The sequence below is a fragment of the Danio aesculapii genome, chromosome 22 (assembly GCF_903798145.1).
Source record: "Danio aesculapii chromosome 22, fDanAes4.1, whole genome shotgun sequence".
Taxonomy (NCBI): Eukaryota; Metazoa; Chordata; class Actinopteri; order Cypriniformes; family Danionidae; genus Danio; species Danio aesculapii.
In genome coordinates, this window is record NC_079456.1 from 19,628,255 (window position 1) to 19,644,535 (window position 16,281).

The following is a 16,281-nucleotide window of genomic DNA, read 5'->3' on the forward strand; positions in this document are numbered from 1 at the left end:
CTTACATGTAGCAAGATCTCATTTGGCAGTGAAGCACTAAAATTGAGCATCTGTTAAAAACAAAAGGAATGAATCTTGGACTCAGCAAATGGCTCTAAAGAAGGTCACGCTGAGCCGTCGAAATATGCATGAACAGTTTCACAAAATACGCAAAAAAACTAAGCCAACACTAGCCCTGATGTCATCAGTGGTTCACAGTGTTAATCACACGAGCACATTGGGGAGCCGACTCTATCACCTGCTCCTTCTCACTTTCCCAAGTCTGCCATGCTCTTTGAATCACCCCTCCCTCACCGCTCTCCATCCTCCATCTGTTCTAGAAGTTCTCCCTGCTGTTTAGTCTAGTCTTGAGATAAGACACTGTTTGGACATTTGCTGCACTGATGTATACAGTTAGTGATTGTGAACTCTTGCTCTGTAAAGTGTGTCCAGCCTCAGGCAGCTACAACTGCGAGGCCAATTTATACACAGGTTATCTGGGGATTCACATGTGGGCAGAATGCCACTCTAATATCCAAAGACTGGCTTGTTTTAAAGCTTTGTGTAAACTATTGGCGACAGTTTGTGAATAGTTGTCAGTCAGGGTGGTATGAAATGTGCACCGAATTTACCAATGGAAAAGTTAATTGTGAGTTTGAGTTACTCTCATAAAACATTTTGCATAAAATATTGCATAAAACATTTGCGAATAAAGTAGGATTTCCATACATTATATCAAGAAGAAGAAATTTGTCTTAACTTTGGTGACGATGAGCATTTATCAATTTGACTAAATTCTGGTTTATTAAAAGTATGCAAGGTTCACCACATAAATACTTCAACCCATGACATCAACAAAATTCTGTCATTTTGGTCACAGAAATTAGAGTGAGATATCCTTCAAAGGGAAGGCTGAAGGTCCGAGAACCTTGGCCACTTTAAATGGTAAAAGAACAAAGAAAACTAATGGGTTGCACTTTCTGTCATCTAAGGGTGCTTTCACACCTAGACGTTTGTTCCGGATCCTGGCTTGTTTCCCCAGTTCGGTTCATTTGGCATATGTGAATCCAGCAATCGCGCTTGGATCCGTGCCAATACAATCGGCCTGAGATCACCTGAATGAGGTGGTCTCAGCTCGATTGAAATGAACTCTGGAGCAGATCGATTGTAGTGAGAAAGCAAAACAATCCAACGAACTAACTAACCAGGCTATATTACAGAGTGTTATGGATATGTAATAGGCATGTATGGCTATAAGAAGACATTCCTACCAGTAAATGTGCGTTTCATGTCAAATACGAAAGTAAAAGCATGCTGAACTATTAACGAGAGCTGTTGATCCGTTAGGATAATTGTCGAACTTTATTCTTGGTTAATCTGTTATATGTCCCTATAATGTAAAGCCTATAATGAATAGTTCTAGCCAACAGCTATATATGAGAAAGTGTTACCTCTGATATACATTTGGTGACGATGTCTGTGGGTGTCACCATTCAAAATTAAAGCGCAGCTTTTCGCTCATAATGTCTTATTGCTCATTGCCATAAATCCCAATAAGGATGCATGACAGCAGAGTGGGACTCTGCAAAATAAACAGTGGAACTTGACACGTGGCACGTGACTTGCTCTAGATATTTTGGTCCATTTAGAAACTTTGCTGTGTGAAAGCGAACCGCACCAAGAACAAAGACAGCAACATTGTAACAATTTTAATCCCTGTTTCGGAACAAAGCAATCGATCTACATGTGTGAAAGCACCCTTAGTCTGCGTGATCTTTATGTAGAAAGGCATCACCTAAATAAGAACTTAATAAGAACTTTGCTTTGCATACCGGGCTGTTGTTATGTGGACATTTATATGACACGGCTCAAAATTAAATGTGATTGACTGGCCTGCCAGTTATATAGCATTGTGTGCGTTCCTTGACCATTCAAAGTGGCCAAGGTTCTCAGACTTTCAGCCTTGAGTCTGAGGTCAGGCTAAGCAAGAATAACCTTGTGAAGACAATGGCTAATCAGCAATGTTTAAGAACCTGATTAACAGCACTCAAATATTAGCAGGAAATGTACATTTTTAAAGTATCAGTACTTATTTGATACTTTTGACAACCCTATTTTAGATACTTTTTGGCCTAATCACAAATGGCACCATATACTCTTGTGTATTGCAATAGTCCATGCTTTCAAGATGTAGAGTTTCTTTGACTACCGTGTATCTTACCTCTGTGTGGTCTCAAAAGAACAGGCTCATGGATATAATGGTCATATGCATAGGATATCTATTATAGGTGTGCAAAACCACATTTGGACATGAAGTGTGCCATTTAGGATTGCCCCTTTATGCTGTCACTTCTAAGAGATCATGTGACATGGGGACAAGGTTTTCATTGGCTTTGGTTACCACAATAGTTTTTGAGTGCAGTCATTCTAGTCGCTGCCAATACTCGGCAATCAAGGTCAGCAGCTTTTGAAAGGCAGATTGCTTGAAATGAAAGACGCAGCGTTAAACGATCTGTCTCATTATTTCAAGTGTCCGCCTGGTCTCTCAATAGGCTCTTCTTTGTGCGGTAATGAAGCCCGTGAGTCACACTCGCTGAGGTGTTGTTAAGCTTCAGCAGAGGTGCTATAAAACATTGGACAATTTACAAACCTTGCTTAATTTGTGGGAATACAATAAAACTCAAATAGGCATTGACATTTAGGATTTTAGACAATGTAAGATCAATCCTAAACAATCAGAGTTCCCACGTGTCAAGGAATTTCTGGTATATCATGGAATTTTGAAAAGTCTATTGCTGACATTATAAGTCGTGTTTAGTTCAAGAGATTTTTGTTTGATGTTTTAAATTTGACTTTCCAAAATGTAAATTTAATATATTGTGTAGTTAATTTCCTGTGTTTTACCCATTTTATGGTAGGGGTATTTTTCAGTGCCCTTGTATTCTTTTCCATATTCATTCATTCATTTTCATTTGGCTTAGTCTCTATTTCAGAGGTCACCACAGCGGAATAAACCGCCAACTATTCCAGCGTGTGTTTTACACAGCGGATGCCCTTCCAGCCGCAACCCAGTACTGGGAAACATCCACACACACACTACAACCAATTTACTTTATTCAATTAACCTATATCACATGTCTTTGGATTAGATTGTTCCAGAGTAAACACCCACAAAAAGAATAAACAACTCCAAAAAGAAATGCCAAACTGGCCCAACCAGTGACCTTCTTGCTGTGATGCGACAGTGCTAGCCACTGAGCCACCATGCCACCCATTTTCCATCTGATCAACTCTAAAAAGTCAATTGTAGTCCCCTGTACTTCTTATCTAAGTCCCACAGATAATACAGATCAAATAAAAGCTATGTAGCAATAATGTTAGCTAGCTAGTTATAATACAATTTTGTAAAGCAATTGTACCCTATGTTAGGTAGCATAAAGCCTGATTTATACTTCTGCATCAAGCGCACGTGCATGGTCCGGCGCAGCTTTCACACGGTCAAATTGCCCTCGCCGTGGCTGACATGCATCTCTCAAAAAATGAAACTACACATCGTAACGATGCATAGCACAAGCTCTGCGATTGGTCGGCTTGGTAGCAGTGACGAATGTGGGCGATGCTGAGAGCTGCGAGCCCCATGGATCGATAGTTTACAACTGTTGAGTCCCATGAATGAGCTCAAGATGGAAAACTTTTGTTTTGTGTTCACCTTATGATTAAAGTTGTTGCACGTCCGCCAGTTCTCTCCCCTGAATGAGCAAGTTTTAGCTACTTGTAGCGTTCAGAAAAAACAAAACACCCACGACGACACTCTACACAGCTAGCTTTTTGGAAGTGTTATTGCAGAGCAACAAAAACCTCATGCAGAAGTATAAATGCATGACTACACGCAAGGTTTGCACCGTGGGTCACGCCGATCATGCGACGCAGAAGTATAAATCAGCCTTAAGTGGTCGCTGACAGAATTGAATAATCTTAGTGTAGCCATTCAGCGGTTAAGATTAATCATAACATTTAAATCAATGTTGTATCAATGTTATAGGGTAATTGGGAAGATTGACAAGGCCCTTTAAATTAGATTAAATCTAAAAAGCTTTGTTTTGGGCTACAGCACTCTTTTCTAAACAGATGTGACATGAAAACACATGATGAAATATAATTTTCCATTTGAATCATAATTTGTCATAACCGACAGTTTTTAGTAAACCTATCTGTGAACAATTAAATAAAGCTTTAGATTGATGGGCTGTTCGTCATTTTTCTGTAAAAATCTGGTGTAAAAAAGTTTTTTTTACACCAGATTTACAAGAATTTACAAGAATTTGACAGTAGGTTTACAGTGGAAACCCTGAGATAATAATAATAATAAATCCTTGCATTAATAAAGTTCTTTTCCTGGAAACTGAAATCGGTTTTAAACATTTTTAGGGGGAATCTCATAATCCACCATCATTGTGTAGCATTCACCTGAATGACGCGACGGCAGCCATATTGCACCAGACCGCACACCACACACCAGCTGATTGGTAGAGAGGAGACAGAGTGATGAAGCCAATTATCATATGGGGATGGTTAAGAGACCATGATGGACAGAGGCCAGTGGGCAACATTGACCAGGATGCCAGGGTTAAACATCCTGGCATTTTTAACAACCACAGAAAGTCAGGACGTCGGTCTCATCCAAAAGACAGCACTCACTGAGCAGTATAGAGTTCCCTTCACCATACTAGGGAATTAAGTCACACATAGACCACAGGTTGAGCGCCTCCTGCTGGCCTCACTGCTTCCGGCAGCAACTTTGCTTTCCCATGTGGTCTCCCATCCATCTTAGCTTCAGTGGGCAACCATGTGAAAGTTGCAGAGAGCTAGCTGTCAGTGCACTTGACTCCTTCCTGTTCGCAGATCCAGGGCATGGCTAACTTCAGCAGTGGTTGGAAAAAAACATCTGAGATCATTAATGTAAACCTAGACTCATCAATATTACACCCAAATCAAATTAAAATTCCATTTTGACTGGAAGGTAAATGAGTTATGGATGGATCAGCCACAATTCACCTGCCGCTCTGTTTCCCGCCTCTGATAGATCAATGCACTGAAATACACCCTTTGATCCCTTTTGATCCAGCTGTGCCCTGTGATCCATGACCTAGCATCGTCAAATCCATCTGCGCACGGTTAGAATCTCAAATAAAGCATGTGCAAATCACAGGTACATGCTCACATGTGTGTTTTTCAAGAGTCCTGGTTATAGGCTTTGCAAGCTTGAAGAACCATTCAAAGTTAAGATAAGCATCAACCAGATATGCACAGACACATACAGATAGACTCAACATGGCCTTTTCTCATCTACAGGTTCTCTGGGAAGGGCTTTTTCCAAAGTTGTTTTATCACAGGTCAGTTTATCTGTGACCTTCTTGGTAATGTCCCTGTGAAGCTATTTAATGAGATGGCAGGCAAGCAGAGCTGTTAAATACTTACCCGAGGAAAGATAGAACTCTCAGAAGACAAAGCAATTTGTTCAAATTATGTTACAGATAATACTTTTGCGAATATGATTGTTACAATGGAGCTAGATTAGCCTCAATAATAATTCACACACACAAAAAAACACAACACACACATATGTAGCCAAATTCACATGCAGGACACTAAAATCACGTGCACAAAATATTTATATATATTCACAATACAATTCACGTGTGTATTTGTGTGTGTGTATTTTTGAGACTTTCCTGGCAGCACACTTCACTCACGCAGGTCACTTGTGCCTTTTATGCTGTCCAACGCTACTCACATAGCAACATATTTTTGGCCCAGCTCTGGCCCACACATTTAGCTTTTGCTTGGCCCACATGCCGCAGTAAATTACAGTACATGACTGGGCCAAGTCTGGCTTCCAGACAAGGGCCAAACATGGACCATGTCTGGGTCAAGTCTCAGCCAAGTTAATAACCCATGACTGAGGCTGAACTGGGCCAGATATGTTGGTGTGTCACGACTGCAATGAAATTGATAAACCCACGAATCATTGCGCTTTAGACGCAGGCGTTCTTTTTCTCGAAGTGACCTGATGGGTAGAATTTTTTTCTTTATTTGAAAATAATACAAATGTATTTTAAATGTGGGTCAAGATTATTAACATCTGGGCTAAATACTACATTTTAAATCTGGACCAAGTATTGTGTGCCGCCTTAAAGATGGTGCCAATCTAGGGCTATGTTTGGCCCACATGCTGGGTATATCTCAAAGCAATCTGTAACTTTTTGAATTAGTGGCTAATTTGTATGAATTCATATTATCTCATTCGTACAGTTTAGTACTATTTGCGGTGGGGTTTAGGACGGTTGGGTTTAGGACTGGGGTTTGGTGCCACGCCTCTTTTTAAAAAACGTACATATTCGTACAACTGAACTTGTTCAAATTTATACGAATTAGCCATTAAACAAAACGTAAAATAGTTACATTTCCTCGTGAGATCAGGCTGGCCAATCAGATGCGAGTCCACTGTTCAGCCAATCATAGTCTCCATTTAGAAAAAACAAACAAACTTGAGGGTGTTCAAGACGTCACTTTGGCTATGCATGAGTACATCATGTGTTTTTTTTATCTAGCTCCATATGTTACTGACTGTTCCATTTAATGTTCGTATATTCCATTAATGTTACAATAAACATACAACAAAAAAAGGTTATTGTCTATTTAAACTGAAATGTGTAAAGTACAGTAAATTCTTATAACTGCCCTATTAAGGGTATCTTCCATCCATTCCATATCCGTTTTCAAACAGAAAAGTAAAAGTAAGAAAACGGCCATTTTTGGTTCTTCTTTTGCTCAAAAATACGAAAACAACAAGATTTTGGCAAGATGTTTTTTAAATAAATGAATAAATAAATAAATAAATATATATAATAGGAGGAAATAAAATAAAAACATATGGTACCCTTTGTTATAGCCCCAGGGCCCAATGTGTTCTTATTCTGGTCCTGCAAACAACTATTATAAAAAAACTAAACAATAAAAGAACACTAAGTAAACAATATTAATTATTATTATTATTATTATTATTATTATTATTATTATTATTATTATTAATATTATTATTATTATTATTTAGTAAGGCCTACAGCAGCTCTGAAACAATCATGCAAACCAGGTGCTGCTTGGAAATGGTTATCTTTGCTTAGCATCAGGTGCCTCTATATTATATCCCTTTCTATATCCCTCTATATTATTATTATTCTTATTATTCTTCTTCTTCTTCTTCTTATTATTATTATTATTATTATTATTATTATTATTATTATTATTATTATTATTATTATTATTATTATAATATAGGCCTTTTATTTAATATATGCATACCCAATGAATGTAAACCTGCTAACTGATCAAATGTTAGAATATGTAAACTTAGTTTATATATATATATATATATATATATATATATATATATATATATATATATATATATATATATATAATAATTAAAAGCCTGGGAGCTGATTTGCAGAGGACTTTTATTTTGAGGGCGACGTCACAAGCTCAGATTTGGTTGGCCAATCAGAGGAAAAAGAGCATTTCAGCATCGCCTACATATGTATAATGAATTTTAAAGTCGTTTATCCATTTTCCTACCCTAAACCAAAAAAAAACAAAAATCTAGACAAAATCTTGTTGTTTTTTCGTTTTTTTGTGAGCAAAAGAAAAAACCAAATTTTTTTTTGTTTGAACACGAATATGGAATGTATAGAAGATACCCTGATTGATTTGACCTAGAAAGCACAATATCAATGAAAATTACGTCATCATTTACTCTCTTTAATGCAGTTTTAAACCTTTATGAATTTCTCTCTTCTGTTGAACACAAAAAGAAGTCATTTTGAAAAATGCTGATTGTTGGCGCTCGCTGACTTCAATAGAAAAAAAATAACTCAAATAGGTTTTGAACAAGTAAAGGGTGAGTAATTTATAACAGAATTTACATCTTTTGAATGAACTCGTTCTATTGTTGCTCATTAGTATTGCTTTTTTAATTTTGTACACAATTGTAATACCTCAGCCAACCACGGTAGGCAGTAAGTATTTCAGAATTAGCAGAATGTAAACTATAGATCTGACAATTCTATGTTCATACTTAATCTACAAAAAAGCCCCGTATGAATGACAAACAACCATAGCCTGCAATTTGAGTTTGGCTGAATGAACTTAGCTTGTAAGTCTCTTCATCTCAGTGCCAGTGGGGGTGCGCAACACTAGGTTAAATGTGTACTACAAGGCCTTGTTAAGCAAATGTAACCAAAACACAATTGCTCAACCGGATCTTCCCCTAATGTGCTCTAATCTTTCATTTAGCTCATTCAAAATCATGCTTGCAGCACTACGATGCATGTCTGCTAAAACAGATTATACAGCATTACAAATTTCCTCTTTCTTTTCCTGGGAAAAGGGAAATAATTTGCGAATGTCTGTGTATCCACAGAATGTAGAGCACGTGTTAGGATGTCGAATGGTGAATGTTCCGAGGCTATGCGATAACTCAGTGCACCCATTTGCATACTCCTCTCTCTGAAGCATGCCTCTGCCAAGCCACTCTTTGTATTTACAGCTTATTGGTGCTCATGGAGCAATAAAAATCGAGAGAAGTCAGTCTCATAGTTGAAGGTGGGATTTGGATCCAGCTAAGAATGAATATAAACAAAAAAGAATGATAAATACATTGTCCACGCATGTGTCAGGAGGGTTCTCATACTGTATATTATATAGAACTTCAGCGATTTATTATGTTCATAAAGTGTTGTGCGCTCACTGAGGTGATCCAAAATTGTTGTTCAGAGTATGTCTGAAGCCTTGGTAGGAGGCATGTAAAGAAGATGGAAAGCAGACATTAACTAAGCAAGCAAATCTTTCTGACACACTGCCCACACTTCTTGCTTTCTACACTGCCAAGCCTAGCAGTTACTCAAATAAAGGGTTAGACTGCAGACAATGTATTCTCTGGCTTGTTTGCGTTTGTACTTGACAGGATTGTTGGGGTTGCTGTAACACATTGCTTGTGCCTGAGAACTGTGGTCTGTAAATACCTTCAATTTTTTTTTTTTTATCTATTGCAGCCTGTCTTTGCACCTAACCTGTCAGGCAGAGATAGCAGTAAATCCTGATGCATACTTCTGCATAAAGTGATCACACAGAGCATGCCTTACATGAAGCCCACACCATTGTGTACATTTATACTGCATTCAGTGTATAGAAGTATATCTGTATATCTGCATTCAGTCTGTGCTGTTTAGGCAATAACACTTCTAAAACACTAGTAGCCATTGAGGTTTTATTGTTCCACTGTTTCGAGTTTCTTTGCCTGTGTTTTGGATTCGTGCCAGAAATGAGTGCGATGCTACTGTAGAAATAGCTAAAACTCACACTCATTCAAGGAAGAAAGAGGTATTAACCAGGGATCTCTCAAGACTTTTAATCTTAATGTAAAAAAACACAGAAACAAAAGTATCCATGTGGGACTCCTCCATGGAACCCGACTCTTGTTACCACCAGCCTCACTCTGCCCCGACCACACTATTTACCGTTACCAACCCGACCAATCACAGGGCATGTGTTCCACATTTTTGGGATGTATAGTCTCATTTTTTTAGAGATGCGCATCAGGGTATGGTGAAAGGTATGCGACTGTGCAAAGGACCACCAAAATGCACTCAACGCAGAAGTTTAAGTTGGCCCTAAAGGCGAATTTATACTTCTGTGTCGAGTGATCGGCGTGACCCATGCTGCATGCTTTGCGCATAATCATGCATTTATACTTATGCTTGTGTTGCTCTGCAGGTTTTTATGTTCCTCTGTATCAAGATTCTTCCTGGGTGTTTTATTTTTTCTGAACGCTACCTTTTGGCCCGTTTCCACTAAGAGGTACAGTACGGTTTAGGTCGGTATGGGTCACCTTTGTCAGGCTTGCGTTTCCACTACCAAAAGGGTACCTGTTTGATGGGCATGGTGTATGACAGAAAGTTTCAGATGACATCATTTTTACTCGAGGAAATGTCACAGTAAAGTTGTACAGAAAGCACCATTTTGCTGCTGTTTTTCCAACTTTTCCTTTGTTTTTTTGAGCTTTACTCTCGCGTTTGTCCATTTCTAAAAGGATCGGATATCAGAGCACTTCAATGGTCACGCGTACGTTATTATCATCAGCTCAAGAAGTTCGTCATTTCAAATATAAACGTGCAGCAAGCAAGAAAGTGAAACCGCTCGCACTTTTAGACAGGCTCGTAAAACAGCAACAGGACACAGCAGATTTTGTTCTTCTCGGCTTTGTGGCTGTTCATCAAGACAACGACAAGTTTGTTTGAGCTCAGGTCGACCATGGTTTGTTATTATATGTATTTATTATTACGGTGTAATGTCTCGGCTGTATTTTTAAAAATTCCTTTGTTTTCATTCTCCTGCTTCTGCAAGTGACGTATCTCTGTAAACCAATGGCATTCAACTGTGCGTCAAGTCCTGTGAAGGAGCTCCAGATGGAAAGTTTTGTTTTGTGTTTACCTTATGATTAAATTTGTTGCACGTCTGCCGGTTCCCCCCTCAAAATGAGCTAGTTTTAGCTACTTGTGCATTAATGGCCCATTTCCACTGAGCGGTACGGTATGATATCTGAGGTGGGAACAGGCGGACGTGCAACAACTTTAATCATAAGGTAAACACAAAACAAAACTTTCCATCTGGAGCTCCTTCACGAGACTTGATGCTTGTAAACACTTGCTCCAACGGTTTCGCGCGAATCTCTGTCCCGCCCACACTTGTCAGCGCTACCAAGCCGTCCAATCACAGAGTTTGCGCTACACATCGTTGCATTTCTTTGAAAGGTGCATCAGCGATGGCCACGGCAAGGGCTATGCGGCTGCAGACCAAATGTGTACACTAGACGGAAAAGTTTAAATCAGCCTTAAGATGCATCCCTGTCTCACCAGAGACTTCCTTTATCCCAAGCCTAATAAGCCACCTCTCGACTCATCTCCAAAAAAGTAATTCCACTGATTATCCCGCACCCCCATTTTCTATTTTTACCTCTACTGTCCCCCACCCCCACACCCGGTTTGCCATTCAAAGTCATCGTTGGCCTGTTTGACTTTGATTCAGGATTTTTATAACCTTGTCTAAACCCTGCTCGAAGTGAATGCAAATCAGTTTAAACACATTTCACAGGGACCCATCAGGGCAATCCTGAAAAAAAAATCATTCACTTATGAATAGAGAAGAAGAATAACAGCTGAGGTCTTATGCAGATACTTATGAGGGGAAGAAAGACATTATAACAAAAGTCTGTCTGAACAATGAAGCCTATTAGCTGGCTTTAAATCACAGAAATAAATCAATAGAATAATGAATCTACCACAAGTCCTAGGCACACATACTGTAGTTATCCAATGTAAAGCACTTTGCGAGATACATTTAACAATGGTTTTATAGGCATATACCCCCTTCTGAGCCAAGATTTTGTCAAGAGGATTAGTGGCCAGAGGAGGTTATGCTCAGAGGAGTGTATCAAGTGCTGATTAAGTAATCAAAGTCTCTCCCTCTTTTTCTCTTTATCACTTTCTCACTTTCTCACCTCACAAACTGCAGAACGACTCGTGGAGTGAGCTGTACTCCTTTGCCCTGTTCAAGGCCATGAGCCATATGCTGTGTATCGGGTACGGACGCCAGGCTCCTGAGAGTATGTCTGATATCTGGTTGACCATGCTGAGTATGATCGTGGGAGCCACCTGCTACGCCATGTTCATTGGTCACGCCACTGCCCTCATACAGTCATTGGACTCTTCCAGGCGCCAGTATCAGGAGAAGGTGGGTACTCTGCTCCAAACACACACACACACACACACACACACACACACACACACACCGAAACACCTGCAGATGACCTTCTTATGTGTCACCGTTTGTTTGATCTTGCCAGATCAAAGTCGGTACCTATCGTCTGTTTGAGGGGATGAAACTGCTCAGGCCAACTATCCCTACGGCTGAGAATTCTGGGTAGTCTCCACAATCTGGTCTCCTTCTCATCTGATCAGTTGTCAGTCCCTCCCACTTCCGTAATTCGGTCTTCTTTGATTCCTAATCACAGCATCTGGAGCTTGTTTACACCTGCAACTCTCGCTCGCAACCCATGTCTTGTCGTCACAAACAATTTGGTCACAAACTTCCTATCAGGCATCTTTCTGAAACCTCCTTTTTTCTGAAAACAGATTTAGACAGTTTTGTTGTTGCCATAAGCTTTAAATGAAAAGAGAGTTTGGGATGACTGTAATTCTAAGAAATGTGATGCCTATCTCAGTAAAAATAGAGTCCTCCGGGGTGGCAGTCAGTTCACATTAGATATGTAATATTTATGTAGACAAGTCAGATAAAGGGTCGGAGATTATCTTCTAAAGGAATGGGGTACAGAAGTTACATGGTCAGAACTTAATTCAGCATATCCTGAAGTTTATCAAATTCAGTTTCAGATAAACCAGAGGTATCTCACCTCATATCTCAGTTCTTCATTTGTTTGTTTTAATGGGTATTTCATTTAGAAGATTTTTCTCAACATGTTAAACATAAGAGTTTTAATAATGAATTTTAACTAACTGATTTCTTTTGTCTTTGCTGTATTTTACTACTTATTTTGCAAGATATTAGTTTTCAGCTTATAGAATAAAGCAAGCTTTAAAAATACAGTAGTAGTGCTTCATTAAATTGCAACACAGTGCAGTAGGCCGAGTTCATTCACAACCCGTGATTTAGGAACATTCTGTCCGCATCCTTTAGGGTACACTCTCACACTATACTATCTGAACCATGCCCAACCGTGTTTCCCGGTTCGTTTGACAACTGTGAGTGCTCCGAAGCGGGCCCAGGAGTGGTTCAGTTAGACGGCCCTGGCCCGGTTGGAAGAGGTGTGCCAGAGCGCGGTTCAGTTAGGCTTGGGCATGGTACGCTTGTAGTGTGAGTGCAAATTGCGCCTGAGCCCGAAACTGAAGAAGCGATGTCACTTTTAAGGTACTGTTTCATATGGATTTACTGATCATTCTTACATGTCAATGAACGCAAACTTTATTAAAGATGCAAACCAGCTGCACATCAGCTGCACCTTCAGCAAACCTCCTAATACATGCAGCACGAGGACTTTTATGATCATTTAGAGCATCAAAAGTTGTGGGTCTGTTTGGCAAAATATTTGACTGCGTGTCACTGCATCCCAGACGACTAAAACAATATAACTAAAGCAATCTCCACTGTGCTGAGCGAGAGCGCTTCTTTCCTGTTAAACTGACCAGTTGCATCATCGATGATGTAAGTGTGCTCAGGTTCGGAAGGCAAAATGCAGTGTGAGTGCAGGACGTCGGGGGAGAGTGGAGGGGGACAACCAATTTCGGCTTGGTTCAAGGCAACTGTACCTTTAGTAAATACGCCCTTAGTGATTCTAAAACCGCTGGCATATGTGCTGGGATGTGTATCACAGCACATCACTGACTGATGATCTGAGGTTTTGTGTTCACTTTCGGGAGGAATGTGGGTGCCCAACGCATCTGAAGCGTCACGCCTGTAAATATCCATTTGTCCAAATGAAACTAATTCTGCAGCATGCGTATGTGTGCCTATTAGAATTTTTTTTTCTGTTTAGTGCTTGTGTCCGTGCAGGCCCAAATTCTTGCGACCTAATTTGAATACAAAATCAATTTTGAACTTTTTAGAATCGATCCAGAATTGTTAAGAATCGTGATGCATGTTTTTTTCTCCCACCCCTACATCTTAGTGGGATTCACCTCCTGTTTTTAAGTTAACTTGATCTCTGCTCACACTGTGATTTTTAGACACAATTCGATTATGTTCAATGATTAATGGCCATTGCAATCAAATTTTCCCTTCCAGGGTAGAAAGTAAAGAGGGGGGAAGGTGGGGCGATCTTGGACATGAGTGAACATGTGGGAGTGGTTAGTGGGGATTGGGTAGTTGCGGTGGTTGTGTACGAAAGTGAGAGCCGGGGTGGGGGTGGGTTGCGGTTGGCATCACAGGGTGTCACAGACAAAAGTGAACACCAGAAGGGGTGGTGGTGTTGGGTGGAGTTTGGATGAGGGGGGGGGGGTCGTTGTGGTGGTAAGGGGGTGGTGAGGGGGGTAATTGTTACTGCTTGTTATTGTTAAGCAGACACCTCTTAATTTTACTCAGAACACCTATATTATGATAATATTTGAAGGAATGATGTAATGTGGAGAATCCCAAAGGGATTCAATGGAGCTCATCAAATCTCGCCTCAGGCAGCAGACTTTCCTCTTCATTAATCACTAGCAACAGAGCTGCCTGCCGTCAGATAACAGAGCCACTACGGCAGCAGGGGAGTAGAATTTGCTAAATATGGCAACAAAAGCCATCCTTTGCATGAGATGAAGGACCCATAGGAGGCTGGTCTTGCCCTCATGATCCAGAATAAACATGTAATGATATTGATTTGTGTGAAAACATTCATTAAAATGGCTTTTTTTCGCCATACTCAAGATGAAGGCGATCTCGCTGTTGGAGTGGAAGAAGTGGATTGCTATGACGGTGGTCCTTAAGTGTTTGCATTTCAAGAATAGCAGGAAGATATTTACAGCCTAGTGATCCAGGACATCCAGGAAAGTTATGGTACCAAGGATTGAGAAGAAAGTTAAAACAAAGTTTGACAAAAAATATTTTGGAGTGTAGCTAACAATCCCTTCTGTACACATTAAAAAAATTCTCACGCATTTGCAACCTGATGAACAAACAGCAAATTGTCCCTGTGTAGATCCCCTGTGGTTCCCATCACATGTCCATCTCCCCTGCTAAGTGGAAACCAGTGGATTGCCAGACAACGACAGATGAACAAGCCATTAGCCATTATGTAACAAGCATTACATTGCTTAACTTTGACTTTCAAGCACCTGTTTAGGTCCAGCCTCTAACAAATGCTCATATGGAGTAGAACAACACTGGTCTGGGATTAGTTTCTGTCAACTGTCAACATTAATGCACCCCAGAGACCTGTGGTTGTACAGGCCTGCTGAGAAGTACAGATTGAGCTGTATCAATCGACCATTGAACACCGCAGTTTCTGCTTAGATCAGTATGTTGGAATATTGATCACAGTGTTGCTTCGGACATGAACTGTACAAAAGAATATATACTGACTGAAGAATTACAACCATATCATTGCAAGTGAATCTGAGATTTGTGTAGGGTACTGGACTACAGGGCCACTGGGGTCTCACATCACATTTGTTATTAACAGTAAGCCAGCATAATCCTAGTTGGTGCTGAATACCTATGGTTTAAATATATCCGCTGATGGAATCTCTGTCCATATGGAACCAAAGCTTGATATACGGTTCACAGGACCCAGCTTTCATCCCCCCGCCTTGGTGACTGTGATGACCTTGTGCTTTGGCAGATGGTCGTTGGAAATACATCATCCCTTTATGTCACGGACTAAATGTGAACTGTATGCACTGTTAAAAAAGCCTGTGGACAGCCTGAGAATGTGATTCCATGCAGTTAGCATGTGCGCTAACATATAGTTCATAATTAATAGCTTGATGTCACATGTTTGCAAAAGCTTGCTGTGATTTGGTAACTAGATTGGGTTAGAGGTAAACCTTTCTTTCTTTTTGTATTTGCGACAATCAGTTCAATTGTCCCTGAAAAAGGATTTTGATATCAGAAAGTCAATTCGGACATATTGAAAGGACTAAGATGATTAACTCTACTATATTATGCAACAATGCATCACTCCTTTGATGACTTCTGTTAGGAAGATTACACAGGTTAATCTGATCATCTACCTGTGGGTCACCAGATGTGGGGCTTATTGTATTGGTGCTAAGCTAATGCTAGCTCTGCCCCATCCTAGACACATAGCTTTCTGCATTCATGCCTCTTTCTTTCTTTCTTTCTTTCTTTCTTTCTTCCTTTCTTTCTTTCACCATTTTGAGTTGATCCAACAGATGGCCCATTTCCACTGAGTGGTACAATACGGTACGGTGCAGGTTGGTTCGGGTCACCTTTATCAAGCTTGCGTTTCCACTGCCAAAAGGGTACCAAAGATGGGCATGGTAAATGCTGTATGGGTCACAGAACAGATGCTTTATAAACATAAATAATTGTGTATAAATGTTCATTACTGACCTTTCTTTGAAATTATTTAGATTATAACTGCTGATCAATGATAGCCTACTGTAATGTCTGCAACTATATATAGTAGCCTAAGCTACGGCGACGCACTTTTCTGCTATGACGTGGAGT

At 39.9% G+C, this 16,281-nt stretch overlaps 1 protein-coding gene across 1 annotated transcript in view; it reads left to right on the top strand.

Annotated features, from left to right (window-relative positions):
* Positions 1–16,281, top strand: part of hcn2b (hyperpolarization activated cyclic nucleotide-gated potassium channel 2b) — a 55,149-nt gene that overhangs the window by 17,412 nt on the left and 21,456 nt on the right. Inside the window, exon 4 of the mRNA XM_056448205.1 lies at positions 11,608–11,826. Within this exon, the coding sequence (XP_056304180.1) occupies positions 11,608–11,826 (219 nt within the window). The remainder of the gene's footprint in view (positions 1–11,607; positions 11,827–16,281) is intronic.